Source organism: Rhinolophus sinicus, chromosome 8 (genome assembly GCF_057876585.1).
Source record: "Rhinolophus sinicus isolate RSI-liver-muscle chromosome 8, RSI-T2T, whole genome shotgun sequence".
Lineage (NCBI taxonomy): Eukaryota > Metazoa > Chordata > Mammalia > Chiroptera > Rhinolophidae > Rhinolophus > Rhinolophus sinicus.
In genome coordinates, this window is record NC_142508.1 from 48,534,533 (window position 1) to 48,551,625 (window position 17,093).

The 17,093-nt window shown below is 46.2% G+C and overlaps 1 protein-coding gene across 1 annotated transcript in view; it reads left to right on the forward strand.

Annotated features, from left to right (window-relative positions):
- The window catches only part of RHPN2 (rhophilin Rho GTPase binding protein 2), a 47,897-nt gene that overhangs the window by 14,158 nt on the left and 16,646 nt on the right, over positions 1 to 17,093 (forward strand). The window contains exons 3-6 of the mRNA XM_019742743.3: positions 7,108 to 7,236; positions 9,519 to 9,594; positions 16,385 to 16,462; positions 16,830 to 16,954. Of these exons, the coding sequence (XP_019598302.3) occupies positions 7,108 to 7,236; positions 9,519 to 9,594; positions 16,385 to 16,462; positions 16,830 to 16,954 (408 nt within the window). The remainder of the gene's footprint in view (positions 1 to 7,107; positions 7,237 to 9,518; positions 9,595 to 16,384; positions 16,463 to 16,829; positions 16,955 to 17,093) is intronic.

The window sequence follows — 17,093 nt, forward strand, 5'->3', positions numbered from 1 at the left end:
AGGATACCAATGAAGGGGAAATGTGATAGAGGTTGACGCAGGATGGTGTGGACTTAGAGACGGGGTGATCAGGGAGGCTTTCTCTGACCAGGGGACCTGTGGTTTCTAACACGGGATCTAGGGCAGTTTTGTCTGTCTTGCTCTGTCAATAACACCAGCACACAGTTTCTCTGAGGCCCAGTGGCTCAAGCTCATTGTCAAGTGGGCAGTTGATCTGGCTGGGGTGGGGGTGGGGTGGTGGTGTTAATGATTCTCGCAGTGACCTAAAGGTTCAAAGTGCCCCTCTCTGGAGAATGTTGTCAGAGGAAACCCTAAAGGTATTTATTAATCTGACTCAACCGGGCACCAACCGTTCTGAAAACAAATAGGGCCGTTAAGCCAAGCCCAGCCCTCGCACCGTGGGTGTCCCTGGGCTGCGATGAGGTGGCTGTCCCTGCCAGCGTGGGGTAGTTTCAGTCATAAACTGGGCCCCGCCGTCCTGTCTGTCCATCTGTCTGTTTTCGGTTTCCCAGATGTCCCATCACAGCCCTCAGATGAAGGTAGAGCAGTTGGAATATGGTTGGAGGGAGGGCATTTGGGAAAATGTCTCCCCAAATGCAGGAGTGTGAGGGTTCCAGTCCTTATCTGCATTGGTGAGGGGACTTCGAGGGTGGGCAGGCGCTGTGAGGCGCCTGGTATCATACCCCTTGGAGGGCTTCTCGGATCTGTAATCAGCCAAGAGTCCATGAGCTTCCTGGAGTTTGATTAGGAACACACCAGATATTTTTAATATACTTTTTTCAGGTTAAGCAAGGGCAAGAGTCCCTCTCTTTCACCTGCTCCCTTCCCTCCCTTGTGAAAAGCTGGGGTGGAAACGTGATGACATTTCTCTGAAACAGAGATGGTCTTTGTGAAATTTAAAGCAAGTTGCCACACTGCTCAGTTTTAACTAACTGGTTCTTTGAACAAGAAGGGTAAGTCATTTAACCTTTTTGGGCTTCAGTTTCCCCTCTCATGCTGGTAGCAGTGGCCTGGAGCAGGGGTGGCCCACTCTGAGGGCCCAGATGGGCATGGAAAAAGCGAAGGGCTGGGACCGGGAGACCGCAGGGAGTGGTAGCGACTGTGGCAAAATACGGAGCACATGCGCTCTTTGGAGGGGCAACTGCAATTTGCCCCAAATGGAGGGCAGGGCCGGAGTGGCCAGGACTTCAGATTTTTTTAAAAAATTAATTAATTATTTGTTTGTTTGTTTTCATGAGGAGCTAGAGATCTGATTTTTGTTTTTTATCCTTCTGATAGTTGAATGTTTAAATATGGGCAACTAGGTCAAAGGTGGTAAAGATAACACCCCGAGATCCAAGTGAACAAGTCCCACACACCTCTAGTTTGTGACCTCGGGATTAGTGGGTCATGAAGGTGTGGGCCAGGGGTGACCTGGGGTGGCTTTGGCTTCTATGAGAGTGACCCACTCTGAGGCCTGCCTTCCTCTACTGAGAGAGGGGCTGTGGGCAGATGGCCTGCCACACCGCCTGATCTGCTGCCTTAGCGTAGTGGCCACAGGAGGGAACCGGGCAGCACATGCTCCCGTCTCCCTGGATCCCTGGCCCGGCAGCATTTGGGGTCAGATGGATTAAGGCCAAGCTGCTCCCCTAAGGCCTCTGATGCCGATGCCTATCAACGTGCCAGTTCCTAGAGGGACAATTTTACTGAAAGACTGGAGACAAAAATTACACTAAAACAAGTGAAGATGTAGGGATCAGAACGCAAGCGATACAGGGCCCGGAAGCCATCATTCCATAGGGGCTTTTTGTGGGGGGGACAGGTCTCCGATGCTCCACATTGAGGGAAACCATGCGTGGAGGTGGTCTGCACCGTAGCTTCAGGAAATAACTGAAGGTGGCTTTCCTTCCCCCGGCCACACTTGTTGAGTTGATCACTCAGAGAAAGTAAGTGGGACACCTTCTCCTTCTTCACCTTTGCAGTACGTACATGCTCTTTATGAAAAACCCAAGGGCGTAGGCCTTCCCTTGGTGGTTCCAGCCAGAGGGAGGCCATGGAGACTCTCGGCAGGAAAGGGCAGAAACGCCCACTGCCTCATCCCGGTCGGTCTCAAAGCCTCTTTTCGCTGTCACATCAGTTACCAGACCACACGACCTCAGAGGAGGGGCACACGCAAGAGAAAGCTGAGAAAAGCCATGTTCTCCCAAGAAGGCCCATAAAAGCGATTCTTTTTATCTGGAAAGGCATCCAAGACACGGGGCACGAACACATACTGAGCAGACCCAGACTCTGGTCTTAATTCCTAATTTGGGCCAGCGGATTCTGTTCTTGTCTGTTGCCCCAAGCTGTTCCCCCAGCCTGGGCACAGGGAGCTGGCACAGGTGCCATATTCAATGGGTATTCCTTATTCGAGAAGCTGCCTTCCCCCAATCAATCAGTGACAAATCATTACCCGTACTAGAAACAGCTCAAACGCTAGAGTTGCTTTCTGAATCACCATTGTACGCAAAGGTCAGCATCGTAGAAACCAAACCTGAGGTTCCGCCTGGCCACCGACCCTTTCCACAGTGACCCACATGAAAGAGGTCCACATCCAAAGAGCATCAATTTGTTGCCAATCGTAAAAATCTCAAGTTATTGCCAAGTCTAGAGGGAGGAGACATTGGATATCAGTATGTAGAGGCAGGAAAATTGTTGGCCTATTTGGAGGCTCTCCAGATATTCAGACAGGGGTCTTAGCGTCTAAACGTTATATCTAAGTTGGACTCACTCTGCTATGAACCAGTCAGCACCCTCTGCCCCCACCCCACCACAGTTGCCTCTATAGAGTGGTCTTTATTCTGCCAGTTGTTCTTTCATGACTGACATGTGTTGAGCCCCCACCTGTGGAAAGGACTACGCCAAGTTCGAGGAGAAATACAAAGAAATAGAAGGAAAAGAAAGGTCTTGATGTTCAGGAGTTGTGATTGTTTATCTTGCCTCATTCCAAGATGGATTTGAGGCACCTTAACACACGCCTACAACATGTAAGATTAACACAGGAGTGAATGAGGATGTGGGGGGGACGGAGGAAGAAGAATGAAGGAGAGATTTAGCTGGAAGGAAGGCTAGTACGTGCTACCACCAGGTCCTATATACTTTATTAAATGTGGGCCACAGTTTATCTCCGAGCTTCTGGGAAGGCCGTACGAAGACGGGATGAGACCTGGAACACATTCCATACCCATTAGCCAAACGCAAACGAGTTGCTCAGAAGAAACCTTTCCCAATAGTCAGGGCTGGGAGAATTTTCTTCCATTCATCCTCGCAGACGTTATCAGGTAGTGAATCAGTCACGTTCTCAGTAACATCTCTGTAGTACAGGTTTTACAAGCAGCAGGTCGTAACCCAGGGTACGTAATGAAATCAGTTCAATGGATTGCTGTTGTGGTTTAATAAAAAATAAATATTTGGTCTTTGTGCCTGGTTCCTGGCACAGAGCTCCTAAAAGCCCTGGACTCTCCTGAGCATCTTTTGTACGCCAGTGACGTGACTCCTGTTGGGGGTGGGGGGATGCTTCAGAATGGGAAGGGGGGCTGGTTGCCAGAAAGACCAAGCCTGATGAGAGGGTTGGAACTTTGAGCCCCAACCCTGGACCTCGGGTTGGGGAAAGGCGCTGGAGATTGAGTTCAATCATCAGTGATCAATGATTTAGTCAATGATGAAGCCTCTATAAAGCCCTAAATGATGGGGTTTGGGGAGCTTCTGGGTCGGTGTACACATGGAGGTGCGGGGAAGGTGGGGTGCCCAGAGGGTGGGGTGCCCAGAGGGCATGGAAAGTCCATGCCCTTCCTTGGCCTATGGATCTCTTCCATCTGGCTGTGCCTGAGTTGTACCCTTTTAAAATAAACCTCAGTAGATGTAAGTAAAGTGTTTGCCTGAGTTCTGTGAGATGTCCTAGTCGATTATTGAACCTGAGGTGGGCATGGGTTGTGGGAGCCCTTGATTTAAACTGGTTGTTGAAAAGTACAGGTGCCCTCTACTTGCACCTGGTGCCTGAAGTGGGCGGTCTTTTGGCACGGAGCCCACAGCTGTGAGGTCTGTGCTAACTCCAGGGGTTGGTGTCAGAACTGAATTGAATCGTTGGGCACCCAGTTGGTGCCAGAGAATCAGAATTGGAGAGTTTCAAACAGCATTGTGGTTTTGTTTTTAAAGATGTTATTAGAGTAGAATAGACTATATTAAGAGTATCACATACATGGCAAAGGGTGGTTTTGTGAAAATTTGTTTTAGGGGTGCATGTGTACATGTACTATGTTGTGATAGAAAATGTGTTTGCTACTGGTGATCATAGCCTAAAAAAAAAATATCCCCAAACCAATGATAGTCGCCAAGCTCAGCTTCCAAGGTCTCCTTGCCTGGCTGGGGAGCCCAGACATACATGTGTGAAAACTTACTGGGCAGTATGCAGGGCAGGTGCTATCATATCTGCAGGCAGGGTCGGGCTCGGCTTTTCCTCAGGGGGCTGAGAATAAGCTTGTTGTTTGGTCAAGGAGGACTTCATTGAAGGGAGGAGGAGAGAAAGAGAGAGAGAGAAGGGAGTGAAGTATGAAAACATCATGGAGAGAACCTGATGGGCCCAAATATGTAGTGAGGTGGGGAGCCGCTCCAGTGGGGAGGCCAGATGGTAGGGGAAGCTGAGCACTTTGCTCTCTGGAAGAAAGGTGGTGAGGAAAGCAAGCTGTTGACAGGTGGCTGGATTTTCATCAGTGAGGAGGGGAAGGGGGTCAGGCCCCAACTCTCTGGCTGGCTGGGGCTCCTGGCTGATGAACCTCAGGTGTCATCTGTGAAATGAGCATAAATTCTAGTACCCGGTGTGAGGGATGACTGAGGACCTGCCTGGCTGGTGCACAGAGGTGCGCTCAGCTGGGTCTGGCTCAGTACTTGGTTTTCATTGCCACTGCGATTTTTGCATTGATTCCTAATCTATAAAATGAGGGAGCCACCTGTAAGGTCTTCAGGTCAATGTCAAAACCTCTGCTGGAGATTTTGGGTGAAGTTCATTCCTTCGTAGAACTTAACACTAGTCCATTCTATAGCTGTACCACATTCGGTGTATCTATTTGCCATTTAGTCGGTATCTGGATTGCTTCCACTTTGAGGCTGTTATGAATAATGCTTCTATACACATTCATTTAACATGTCTTTGTTTGGACGTATGTTTTCATTTCTCTCATATAGAGTCCCAGGAGTGGAATTACTCTGTTAGATGATAGGTTTAGATTTAACATTTTTAGAAACTCCCCAAGGTTTAGATTTGACATTTTTAGAAACTCCCCAACTGTTTTCCAAAGTGGCTGTACCCATGACATTCAGCAGTGGTGAGGGTTCCAGTTTCTCTACATTCTCATTAACATTTGTTATTGTTTGTCTTTTTTTTTTTTTTTTTTTTTTTTTTTAAGGCTAGCCAATCTAATGGGTGTGTATTGGTCTCTCATGTTTTCAGTTTGCATTTCCCTATTGACTAAAGATGTTGAGCATCATTTCATATGCTTATTAACCATTCATAGTCTTCTTTAGTAAAATGTCTATTCAAATCTTTTGACTACTAAAAAATTAACTTGTCTTTTTATTATTTAACTAACAGAACTCTTTATATTCTGGATACAATTTTTTATCAGATATGTAATTTGCAAATATTTTCTCCTAGTCTGTGGCTTATCTTTTCTTCTTTCCTTTTTTTTTTTTTTTCCTTCCTTCCTTCCTTCCTTCCTTCCTTCCTTCCTCTGAAGCACAGAAGGTTTTATTTTTTTGAAGCACAGAAGTTTTTAAATTCGACACAGTCCAATTTATCAATTTCTCCTTTTATGGACTGTGCTTCTGGTGTGTAGTTAAGAATACTTTTGCCCAACCCAAGGTCATGAACATTTTCTCCTATGTTTTCTTCTAGAAGTTTTAGTTTTAGCTCTTGTATTGAGCTCTCTGATGCATTTTGATTTAATATTTGTGTATGATATGAGATTTAGATTGAGGTTTATCTTTTGACTGTTGTGCAGAAAAGAGTTACCATATGCAGGCCTGAGATGGCTATCCTTAGAAAGCCCTGCTTGTAAGGTTGGCCCTTGGCTGGAGTCTGGAAACAGATTTCAGGAGAGTTTCCACCAGTCCCAGGACTGATAAGAGGGGCTCATTGTGCCTAAACTGTTTGTACAAACAATGTGCATTATGTTGAACACCTGCTTTCCTTCTGGAAGTCTGGAAATTTGGAACATGCTAGGCAGAGGTGCCTACTTGACTCGCCCCCAGTGAAAACCCTGGATGCTATATCGCTAATGAGCTTCCTTAGTAGATAGTATGTTACATGTGTTGTCATAACTCCTTGCTATATTCTGAGTCTCGTGAGGCCTCCTAGTGAATCACTGAACCTGGGGGTGGTCTTGGGGACACTGACGTACAGAGGGATGTCCAGTTGCTTCAGCACCATTTGTTGGAAAGACTGTCTTTTCCCCCTTGAATTGTCTTGTCACTTTTGTCAAAATCAATTGACCACAAATGTAAAGATTTCTTTCTGGATTCTGTTCTGTCCTATTGCCTGTCCTTATGCTAGTACCACATTGTCTTGATTACTGTGGCTGTATAGTAAGTTTTAAAATTGGATAGCATAAGTCTTCCACCTTTGTTCTTTTTCAAATTTGGTTATTCTGGGTCCTTTGCATTTCCATATAATTTTTAGCATTAGCTTGTCAATTTCTACTAAAAAGCTTGCTGGGTTTTGGAAGTGCATTGAATCAATAGAAAATGTCAATAGAGAATTGGTACCTTGATAATAGTGAATCTTCCCATTCATAAACATGGCAGGTCTCTCCATTTCATATCTTAGCAATGTTTTGAAGTTTTCAGGGGCTGAGAACAGGTTCCTTTTCTCAAGGCTAATTCTTTGCAGAGATATCTTTAGGATTCATGTCTGGCAGCTCAGGGTCATTGGCTATGTCCCAGGTCTGTTTACTGGTAGGTGTGGCTCAAGATGGGGCAGACACCTGACACCCCTGGGACACCTTATTGATCACATCTGTCGGTGGACCCATAGTGCTCACTGGGCACCTGGGATACTTGGCTGAGGGTGTTTCTCTCCCCCCTCTCTTTTAACAGAGTAGCCACGAACCAAAAGGTACGGGAGCAGGTGCGCCTGGAACTGAGCTTTGTGAACTCAGACCTGCAGATGCTCAAGGAAGAGCTGGAGGGTCTCAACATCTCCGTGGGAGTCTATCAGAGCACAGAGTAAGTGGGGGTGGCGCTTCTTCCAGATGCTTTCTGAGCCTCGGAACGTGCCGCATCAGGGATGGACTCAGAGAGTCCCAAGGGTGTCGTAGACCCCACTTTGGGAAGCGAGGAAATGACCAGGTGGGGCCCAGGTTGCCCTGCCTTCTTCCCCTTTAGCCTCCCCACCATGCACAGGGTCTGACTGGCTCACTCTGTTGATAGAATGCAAAAACGTATGAACTGCCTTTTACATCAACGGTCAGGGGGCCCTAGCAAGTTCCCTGAGGAGAAGGTGCAATGGAGGCACTTCAGAAATGGACCCTGTTAAATATTTGAGAAACAAATGTGCTAATGCATAAGCATGCATTAGGGAGTGTTTGTGGGAGGTGAGGTATCGAGGTGTGGCCTTCAGAAAAGCTCAGAGAATCTCCCACCCCGTGGTGAACTACCTGGGAAAGAAATGTCCATCTTTAAGGAGAAATCACTTTGAGAAATTCCAAAGAAGGGTTGGCCTACTTTTCTGTGTGGGGAAGTGAGACTTCTCAAAAGCTAGGGCAGCCTCAGGGGAAACTCAGTCAGAAAATAGTTCTCTGGATTAACAGGATGACATTTGGGAACCTCTGAGTCTTTGGAATGTGCTTTTTTTGATCATCCCCCACCCCCTGCATGGCACGGCGTGTTTTTCAGAGCGGAGGGAAAGCGTTAGCACGTGAAACCTCTGCTCTTCCTTGTTACGTCCGTGTGCCTTGGCTCGCTCAGCCGTGGGCTCCCAGTGCAGTTGTGAACACCTAAGCAGAACAACCAGTGAAAGGCTTCTCCCAGCCTTCCCTTCGGTATTTAATTCCAGTGTTTTGCCCAAAAGGTCAAAGCTCCTCAAGGAGGCAAGGCAGGGCCAAACTTCGGTGATACATGGAGGATGTTTCATATTCCCATTTGCTTTACTGAAGCGCAGGGATGTCCATCCTGAGGGCATCCCACAGAGACATGCAATTAAGGCCCCTGTGTGATCACGATGTGGCTCGAAAGTGGCCAGTTGGTCCCCTGTGCCATTGGGAAGAGGGGAGAGAGAGGTGCACATTCATACCGAAGCCTTGTATTTGACTCCACCCCCTTCCTATTTTCAAAGCAGATTGTTTCTTTCTTAGCACAGTTGATCTTTAAACACTTCTGTGAAGTAGGTGGGGAAGAGACAATCTCACTGTGCAGATGAGAAAACACAGGGAGGCCGGAGCTCATGGAGAAAATTATATTAGCCCAAGTTTGGGGCTGGGTGCCCTGGACAAGGGGGCCTCAGGACACTGGCTGCTCCTGGACAGTCACAGGAAGAGCAGCCTTTGTCTCCAGCTCTGTGTGGGCTGAGGACAGGAGGGCACGGGGGTCCAGAGGAGAGGGGCATGGCCCATCCTCATCTCCTTCCAGCAGGGTCCAGCTTTCCCTGTGGGCTTTGGGGAGGCCGCGCACCTCTGTTGGCTCTCCCCTGCTGAGAGCACAGCCCCCCTTGTTTTCTCTCCATCACAGAGGCAGTTTCAGCTTACAGCTGCATTGTCCACTCACCCTGCTCAGCATTCCTGGCCTCCTCCCTGGGCTGGGCTGAGCAGCCATAGGAGGTCTCCTGTTACAGGTCAGGGAGCTAAATCCCTGTTTGCAAAACAGCCTGAGCGGGTTCACTTCCTGTTGACCCTGCCCCTAAGAAGTAGGCTCAGGGTTCACTCCAGTGGTGAGCTGTCGGGTAACTGGGTGGTCAGTGGGGGGAGAGGAGTTGGAGGGGCCTGACCCTGGGCAGGGAGCTAGGAGCACTCAGATGTCAGATGCGTCCCCTGCCTCCCGACTTTCCCTGTGCAGGTGGTGAGACACCCAGGGAGATACGCCCCAGGGAGGGGGGACCCACTGTGGTGACGAGAGAAGGAGGAGAAGGGTGGATGGAGATTGGGGGCTGATGAAGGGGGTCCAGTGGTGAAGTGGTGTACCCAGGTCAGGGAGCAGTGAGAACACAGGCGCAGGCCCTGGGGCGCAGTGGGTTCTCAGCACAGTTACTGAAGGAAGGGTTGAGACTGAAGGGATAAGTTGATAAGCGGGCCCTCGTGTGTTAGGCTGGATCGTCCAGAAGTTGCCGGGGACCGGGGCCAGTTTTAGAACAGCGACAGGGATGTGACTAGAGTTGTCTTTTATGGAAAATGAACCTGTGTGGGCTGGGTTGGCGTGAGAAGGGGGTGAGGACCTGAGCGGGGCTGCTGGGGGAGACTGTGGGTGCAGAGCAGTCGGAATAGGGATATTCATATACCTTGCTGTGCTCTTTGTAGGGAGACGTTTACGATCCCGCTGATTCCACTCGGCCTGAAGGAAACCAAGGATGTTGACTTTTCAGTCGTCCTCAAGGTAAATCGCAAAGCGATGGGGGCTGGACTCACTGCTGAAGAAGGAAATACAGAAATTGTGTGTTCCCTGCAAGTGGCCTAAGGCTCAATGGGCCACGTGTCAGTTGATGTCTGCAGGGTGACCCTGAGCCCCCTCAGCAGACCACGCAGAGAACCTTGTGCAGTCCTCTTCTCTTTTGGTCACTCTGAGGCTCCTTTGCCTGGGGACAGGGATTGGAAACCCCCTCCAGCCTGCCCACCCGGGAGACCAACTCAAAGAAGTACAGTGGTGGATGTGCTTTGGAATTTCTAAATTGTATCCTAGCTTACTATCTATTTTTCTTACATTTTGTAACCGATGCAAGCCACGTATTTAGAAGAATAGCTATATTCCCCCCACTCCTAAACATTTTATTATGAAAATTTCCAAACTTACAGAAAAATTGAAAGCATGTTGCATTGAACTCCTGTACATTTACTACCTAGATTTTACCATGAACTTTTTACCATAGTCACTTTATCACAGAGTTATTCCTCTCTGCATCCCTGTGTCTCTACACCAGGCCCTCTTATTTTTGATGCATTTCGAAGTAACTCAAAGATGTTGGTTCACTGACCTTAAATACTTGAATAACTAGAGTTGATAGTTGTTGTTTCCCCATCTAATTTCTGGGGATCTGGCCTCCTCTTCCCTCCCCCTCTCCCTCCCTCCCTCTTTTCCTCCCTCCTTTCCTTCCTTCCTTCTCCTCCTCCTTCTTCTTTTTCAAATACTAGCTTTATTGAGATATAATTCATATACCATACAATCCACCTCTTTAAAGTGGACCCTATCTGGCTTCCTCATAAATGTGTGTGTCTCAGGTGAGTAACCAATACTTGGAGGCCCACCTGTGCCTGTCTCTGTGCTGGGTGTTGGTGATGTCACAGGCCCTGTCTGCCGGCTCTGTGTTTCAGTGGGGGATTCAGGTGGGACGCGGGGGAGGGGCTCTGATGGAAGCTTCAGGAAATGTGACGCCCAGAGATGCTCTCTCAGCCTGGAATGCCTTCCTCTTTCTCCTCTCCCCAGCTCCATCAGTCTGAGTTGTAATGAATCACCTCCAACTTCTATTTAGGAGGAGAAAGTGGAGATGGGGCGGAAAGTTGTGCCTGTCTCTGGGCTTTCCAGCATAGGCGTGGCATATAGGAATGAATCCCAGCATCATGAAAAATGCTTCAAAGAAATAAGTTTCTTTTCATAGTAACCCTGTTGATTGACTCATTTTTGACTACTTTTAGTTTAGAAAAGAAAAAAATCATCACATGGCATTTTGGGCGCTATTGAATTTGTCCTTTTAAAATAAATGGGTTAATGTTTCAAAAGTTTCTGCAGTTGACCTCCCTTCTGGAGCAGAGACTGTGAATTGTTTGATAGAAGATCTTTCCCTCAGCATTTTTTGCCTGTTGCCTTGTTTAAATGGTGGTCCCCGTCCCTGTGGGTTTGAGAAGGGATGCTGGTTGTCTTGCAGGACCCAGGATCACCAGGAATTTGATTATCTGGGGAGTAAACAATCCAGGAGCTACAGCTTCATGCCAACTTTTCGCAGGCAACCTGAACTTTCAGATGTGACACTGGTTGCATCTGTGAGACTCAGACAATCCTGTCTGTGGAAATGTCTTCAGTTACTTTGTAGAATAGTTTCCTGAAGACTCAGTTTGTTGCTCAGTGCCAGACCTGCAAGAGTGCAGGCATTTTAAAGGGAGACTCTCTTAGAGAAACATGGGAATTTTATGGGCATCTGTAAGGACTCAAACATATCACGTGCTGAATTCCACGTTAAAGGCAGTGAAAAAAATCACATGTTTTGGGCATGGCCAACTGCTGTTCGGCTGAGGCTTCCAACCATGTCATTTTAGCTTAAAAGGGACTCTTCAAATGTCAATCATATAAAAATGAGAGTGTTAAAGCATGTTCTGTTTTCTCCCTTCCACATTTGTGCTTGAGAGTGACACAGACAGGTGCCATAGGAGTAGTTTGGCCGACTTAATCAGGGCAATCCAAGGTGTCTTCCAAATCTGATGTGTGTGTCTGTGTGATATTTAATGGTCAGGAAAGCTTCAGGATGTGACTTGGGCTTTATTTTAAAACAGGCTTTAAAATGGCCTCATTAGGAAGCACCATCAAAATAAATTCCCTTTCCAGAGAATTCAAGTTGGATTTTCTTTCTTTCCTTCTTTCTCTCTCTCTTTCTTTCTTTCTTTCTTTCTTTCTTTCTTTCTTTCTTTCTTTCTTTCTTTCTCTCTCTTTTTTGCTTTTAAATAGAACTTTCTTTCTTTTTCTGATTAAGAACAGTATTGCAGAATGTTCAGAAAATACCAAGACGTGTAGGGCTCCCTCAGAGCCCACCACCCCTCCCCACTGAGCTCTGTAACTTGCTCAGCATTTAATCTTTGGACACCCCCAGCCTCTTCCTCTGATCAGGGACCTGCCTCATGAGGGTGTATGTCTCCTCCCATCCATGAGGGCTCAGCATGGTGACTCCTTGTGCTGTACAAGGTAGCTATTAATTTCCTTCTTTAGGCAGCTAAAGTTCTTGCTATTGTCAGCAGCTCTCCGCTGAGCATCTCTGTACAGGTGGCTGAATATTCCCTTTGGATACATTTCTAGATGTGGATTTGGTAGGTCAAAGATGCATAGTATCTAGTTACCCACCGGAAGTGGTCCTACCTTCCATTCCTCCCATCTGTGTGTGACTGCTTAGCTCCCTGAACCTTTGGTTACAATGTGTGTCATTCATCATTTTGATTTTTTAAAACTATCTTTTTGATTTTTGTGAAATCAGGCAAAAGCAATACCTTATTATAATTTACATTTCTTTGATCGGTACTAGTTGAATACATTCTCACATGTGTTTATGTGCCCCTTCTATTGCTCCTTTTCAAAAGGACTGTTTCTGTCTTTTGCTTTTCTTAGTATTATTACTCTTATTTCTTTCTTTTTCTTTTTTTTAAGATTTTATTGGGGAAGGGGAACAGTGTGTACTTCCAGGACTTTTTTTTCCCAAGTCAAGTTGTCCTTTCGATCTTAGTTGTGGAGGGTGCTGTTCAGCTTCAAGTTTTGTCCTTTCAGTCTTAGTTGTGGAGGGCGCAGCTCAGCTCCAGGTCCAGTTGCCGTTGCTAGTTGCAGGGGGCGCAGCCCACCATCCCTTGCGGGAGTCAAACCAGCAACCTTGTGGTTGAGAGGACGCGCTCCAACCAACTGAACCATCCAGGAGCTCAGCGGCAGCTCAGCTCAAGGTGCCGTGTTCAATCTTAGTTGCAGGGGGCGGAGCCCACCATCCCTCGTGGGACTGGAGGAATAAAACTGGCAACCTTGTGGTTGAGAGCCCACTGGCCCATGTGGGAATCGAACCAGCAGCCTTCGGAGTTAGGAGCTCTAACCGCCTGAGCCACCGGGCTGGCCCTACTCTTCTTATTTCTTAACAAGAGTTTGTGTTGCATGTGAAGGATGTTAACCCTTGGTTATATATATTGCAAATATTTCAGTACATGCTTCCCTTTAACTTTTGTTATATAAGCAAGTTTAAAAGTATAATATATATATATATATTTTTCATACAGATTTTATGTTATTAAACATATCAGTCCTTCCCTTTACAGTTCTGCCTTGATGACTTACTTGTTCAGAAAGGCATTCTCCACACCAAGATGTCATAAATATTTTGCTATTGTTCCTTTAAGTGCTTTGTTTAAACATTTTTAACATCAAATCATTGATCTATCTAGAATTTGCTTTGGGGTAAAAAGTAAGGTGTAAGGCTATAACTTTTTATTTTCACCAAATGGGTAGCCAATTTCCCCTGCTGTGTTGCTGGATGGTGTCTGTTTCCCTCCTCCCCTTCTACCCCCCACCATCCACCCTCCTCCATCCTGCTCTGTCTGGGGAGGCAGAAACCAGCTCCTGCTCTGTGGTTTCCCACTGGGTGTGGCCGAGGGGCCGAGCAGCATCAGGAGATGAGAGGGTAGGAGAGGGAAGTCCGGCATAGTCAGGCATTTAATTCCAGGCTCCCTCAGCTGGCTTCCTTTTGCATTTGCGTAGGGAAGGCCGGTAGCCACCTCGCCAGGTTTCCAGAGCCCCTTCTCCCTATTGACCCTTCAGCTCTGGGATTCTATTGACTCTGCAGGTCCCGCACCATCCACACCACGGCAATAGCCCTGTCCTTAAACTCACATCGGTCAGTTTGCACAAATGTGTGTACCACCTCTCTCCTGCCTGGACCTGATGGATGCCCCAGCCTTTCCCGCTTCTGTGGAATTCTGGCTTTAGTTATGTACCTGATTCTTGACTCTGCCACAGTCTGTTTCTGATCCATATTTAGTTTCATTGTCTGTCCATTTCTCTCTGTTTAATCCCCTGCGTGTTTTAACACCAAATAGAGCAAGGCTCCTTTATTGCTATGCTTTTCTAAATATTCTTAGCTTTTCTTCCACGTTTTGTCAAGTTCCCCAAAAATAGTACTTTTGGGTTTTGATTGAAATTTGTCGACATTCATAGCCTCATTTGGACAAAATTTCCCCTTTTCAATATTGCACATTTTCATCCATGAATATAATATTTCTAATTGTTGATATCAACAAACAGCAAGTTTATGAGGATAGGGACTCCATCTGTCTTGTTAAAAAAGGATTTCATGAATTAAATGAAAGAATGAAATAATTGATGTCCTTCGGTGAAGTTTAATAGTTATCTGCTTACTTAAATTAATTTTATCCCTGGGAACATTGTGCTTTTGTTGTGATTGTGAAAATTATCGTTCCCCTGTTATATTTTTCTAACTGGTTATTGCCTGTATAAGAAAGGAAGACTTGTCTTTTACATGTGAACTTTTTGACCACTTTATTGAATTCTTATTAGTTCAGTAGCTTTTCAGTTGACGCTCTAACATTTTATAAGTGTACTTTCTTTGTTCTTTCTTCCTTTCTGATATTTCTAGCTCTTATTTTTTCTTAATTTGTTGGCTAAGTAACAGAATTATGCTAAGTAACAGCAGTGATGGCAGAAATTCTACAAACTACGTTTAATCTATCCTATGTTACTAAATTTCAAAGTCAGGAATACATTTGGAATTTTTATCAGTATCTTCTTTTGACTTCAATAAGGTTTCCCTTTAAACGTCTTATTTTAAGTGCAATCTCTCTCCTTTTAAGGACATTTTTGCCAGTGTCCACAGTGGAGGTTGACAGAGTAACATGCTCTGTACAGCGTCACCTGAATGGTGGCCCTTAGCGCGGCTCGTGGGACGTCATCGGAGAAGCTTGAGATACACTTTGTCCTTCGCCTCATCCTCATTGGAATTAGTGTCACTAATAACAGAATTAATAACATTTGAAAACCATTTCAAATTTCACAAATCATCCTATTAGAAGAGCTGATTCCAAACACCAGCTTTTTAAGTGAAATCATGAATAAAATCTGTGGCAGCATCATCAAACAAAAAGAAAACTTGGGTAAAAATGACCAGAGTGAAAAACAGGGAGCCTCTGGGCCCAGCAAGACCTCTTCTTGGGGTTTATTCTGAGGAACCAATCAGACGTGAACACAGGGAAGAGCTTCACATGGTGTTACCTTTCATTGCAAAACGTACCAATGACTTTAATGCTCAACAGGAGGGCCTGAGGACTGTCATGGTGCATATTGGGTAGCACATAGGAGGGGCTAAATTCATTTGTTGAATAAATAGCTTAAATACATTTATTACATTGGAGGGTTATAGGACCGTATTAAAGGTTATGCTATAGACGATTGTGTGGCAAATGAAAACGTTTGATGCATTGCCAATTTAAAAAACAAAGCAAAGCAAAGGTGTATATTTATTCAGTACAATCCCATTTATGTAAGGTGAGGGGATATGGTGTGTGCGTGTGTGTGTAGATCTGCATTGAACGTGCAAAAAGCCGGAGGAGCTTTAACATAGAAGGTGTGTAAAGAGAACACTCGCAGACACTTGAGAAAACATAACTGCACAATCTCCTCAACTTGCTTGCCACCAAGGAGAGCCAGCACTCATGGAAGACGTTGTGCAAGAACGAATTCACTATACCCCCTTTACTGTTCTTTTTTATTCCCCCCTACAATACTTGCCATATTCTAATCTATGATGTAATTTACTTATTTGTCGGGCCCATTACATATTATCTGTGCCCCCTGCAAGAATATAAGCTCCATGGGGCAGGATCTTTGTGTAGTGCACGGATGTATAACCCAGGCTGTGTGAACATGCCTGGCACAGGGCATGTGCTGTGTCACGTGACTGAGTGAACTCACAGGGCGCTCATCAAACACTGGGCTGTGGGCCCCATGACGGGGTCTCGCTGGGGTACCTCATTTGTGGAAGTGCCAGAGCTGCTCTCACAAAGGTTCCCATCGCAGATCCTGATGGTAGCATCATCATAATAGTCCCCAGACGCAAGTTTCCTTTGTGCCTGGGTACTGAGGACAGCCCTAAACACGAAGGTCTAAGCCCCTGATTATCTGTGACATTTGCCAGAAGCGTCTAATGAAAAAATCATGTAATTGTGGCGCAAAGACATTAAAAAAAAAAAAAAAAATTACTCAGCTTTCTTTGTTACCAGGGCATCAAAAGCAAAATTTTAAAATGTACATTAAAAATTGATAAAATAAATCCCACCACTCAGAAAATCACTGGTATACAATCTCCTGTAAGTTTTCACGTGTTCCACATTTATTTCTAAAGGGAACACATTAGACATTACTCTCCCACCTATTTATGGCTTTGAATCACACCTTATAGTGTCTTCTCTCATTTTTCTTACAGGATTTTATTCTGGAACATTACAGTGAAGATGGCTACCTATATGAAGATCAAATAGCAGATCTTATGGACCTGAGACAAGTATGGTTTTGCACGCAGCAGGGAGGGGAGGATGGCTGCTAGAGCTTGTTGAGTCTTCAGAATATCCCATAATTGCTCACTTGAGGTCTTATAGACGTGCAGATGGTTGGAGGGGATCGGGAGGGATTGTCGAATCCATTCCACTTGCCACAGAAGAAGACCAGGCGAGAGACCTGCCTGCTGGCATGTCTGGGGCTGGATTCTGGGTCTCCTGAGTTCACTGCAGCCCTTTCCTCCCCTCCTAGAGTTCATGATACCAGCAGCGGGGCCCAAGCTCCACAGATGTAGCATATGTGTGCACCTTCCGCGATGGGCCGTCTGCTCTGTTCTCACCTGCTCACCCCTTTGGTGCTTCCTGTCCTTTCAGGCTTGTCGGACACCCAGCCGGGACGAGGCCGGAGTTGAACTGCTGATGAGTTACTTCATCCAGCTGGGCTTTGTCGAGAGCCGATTTTTCTCGCCCACCCGACAGATGGGGATCTTGTTTACGTGGTAGGTGCCTGGAGCCTGTGCTGGTGCTGTCCCCCTTTCAGTCACAGCTTGGAGCCTGGGCACCACAGAGGCTCCTCTGCTCTGCAGGCCCCTCTTTCTAATGTCCCCTTTATGCAGGAGAGCCCAGGATGTGTAGCTA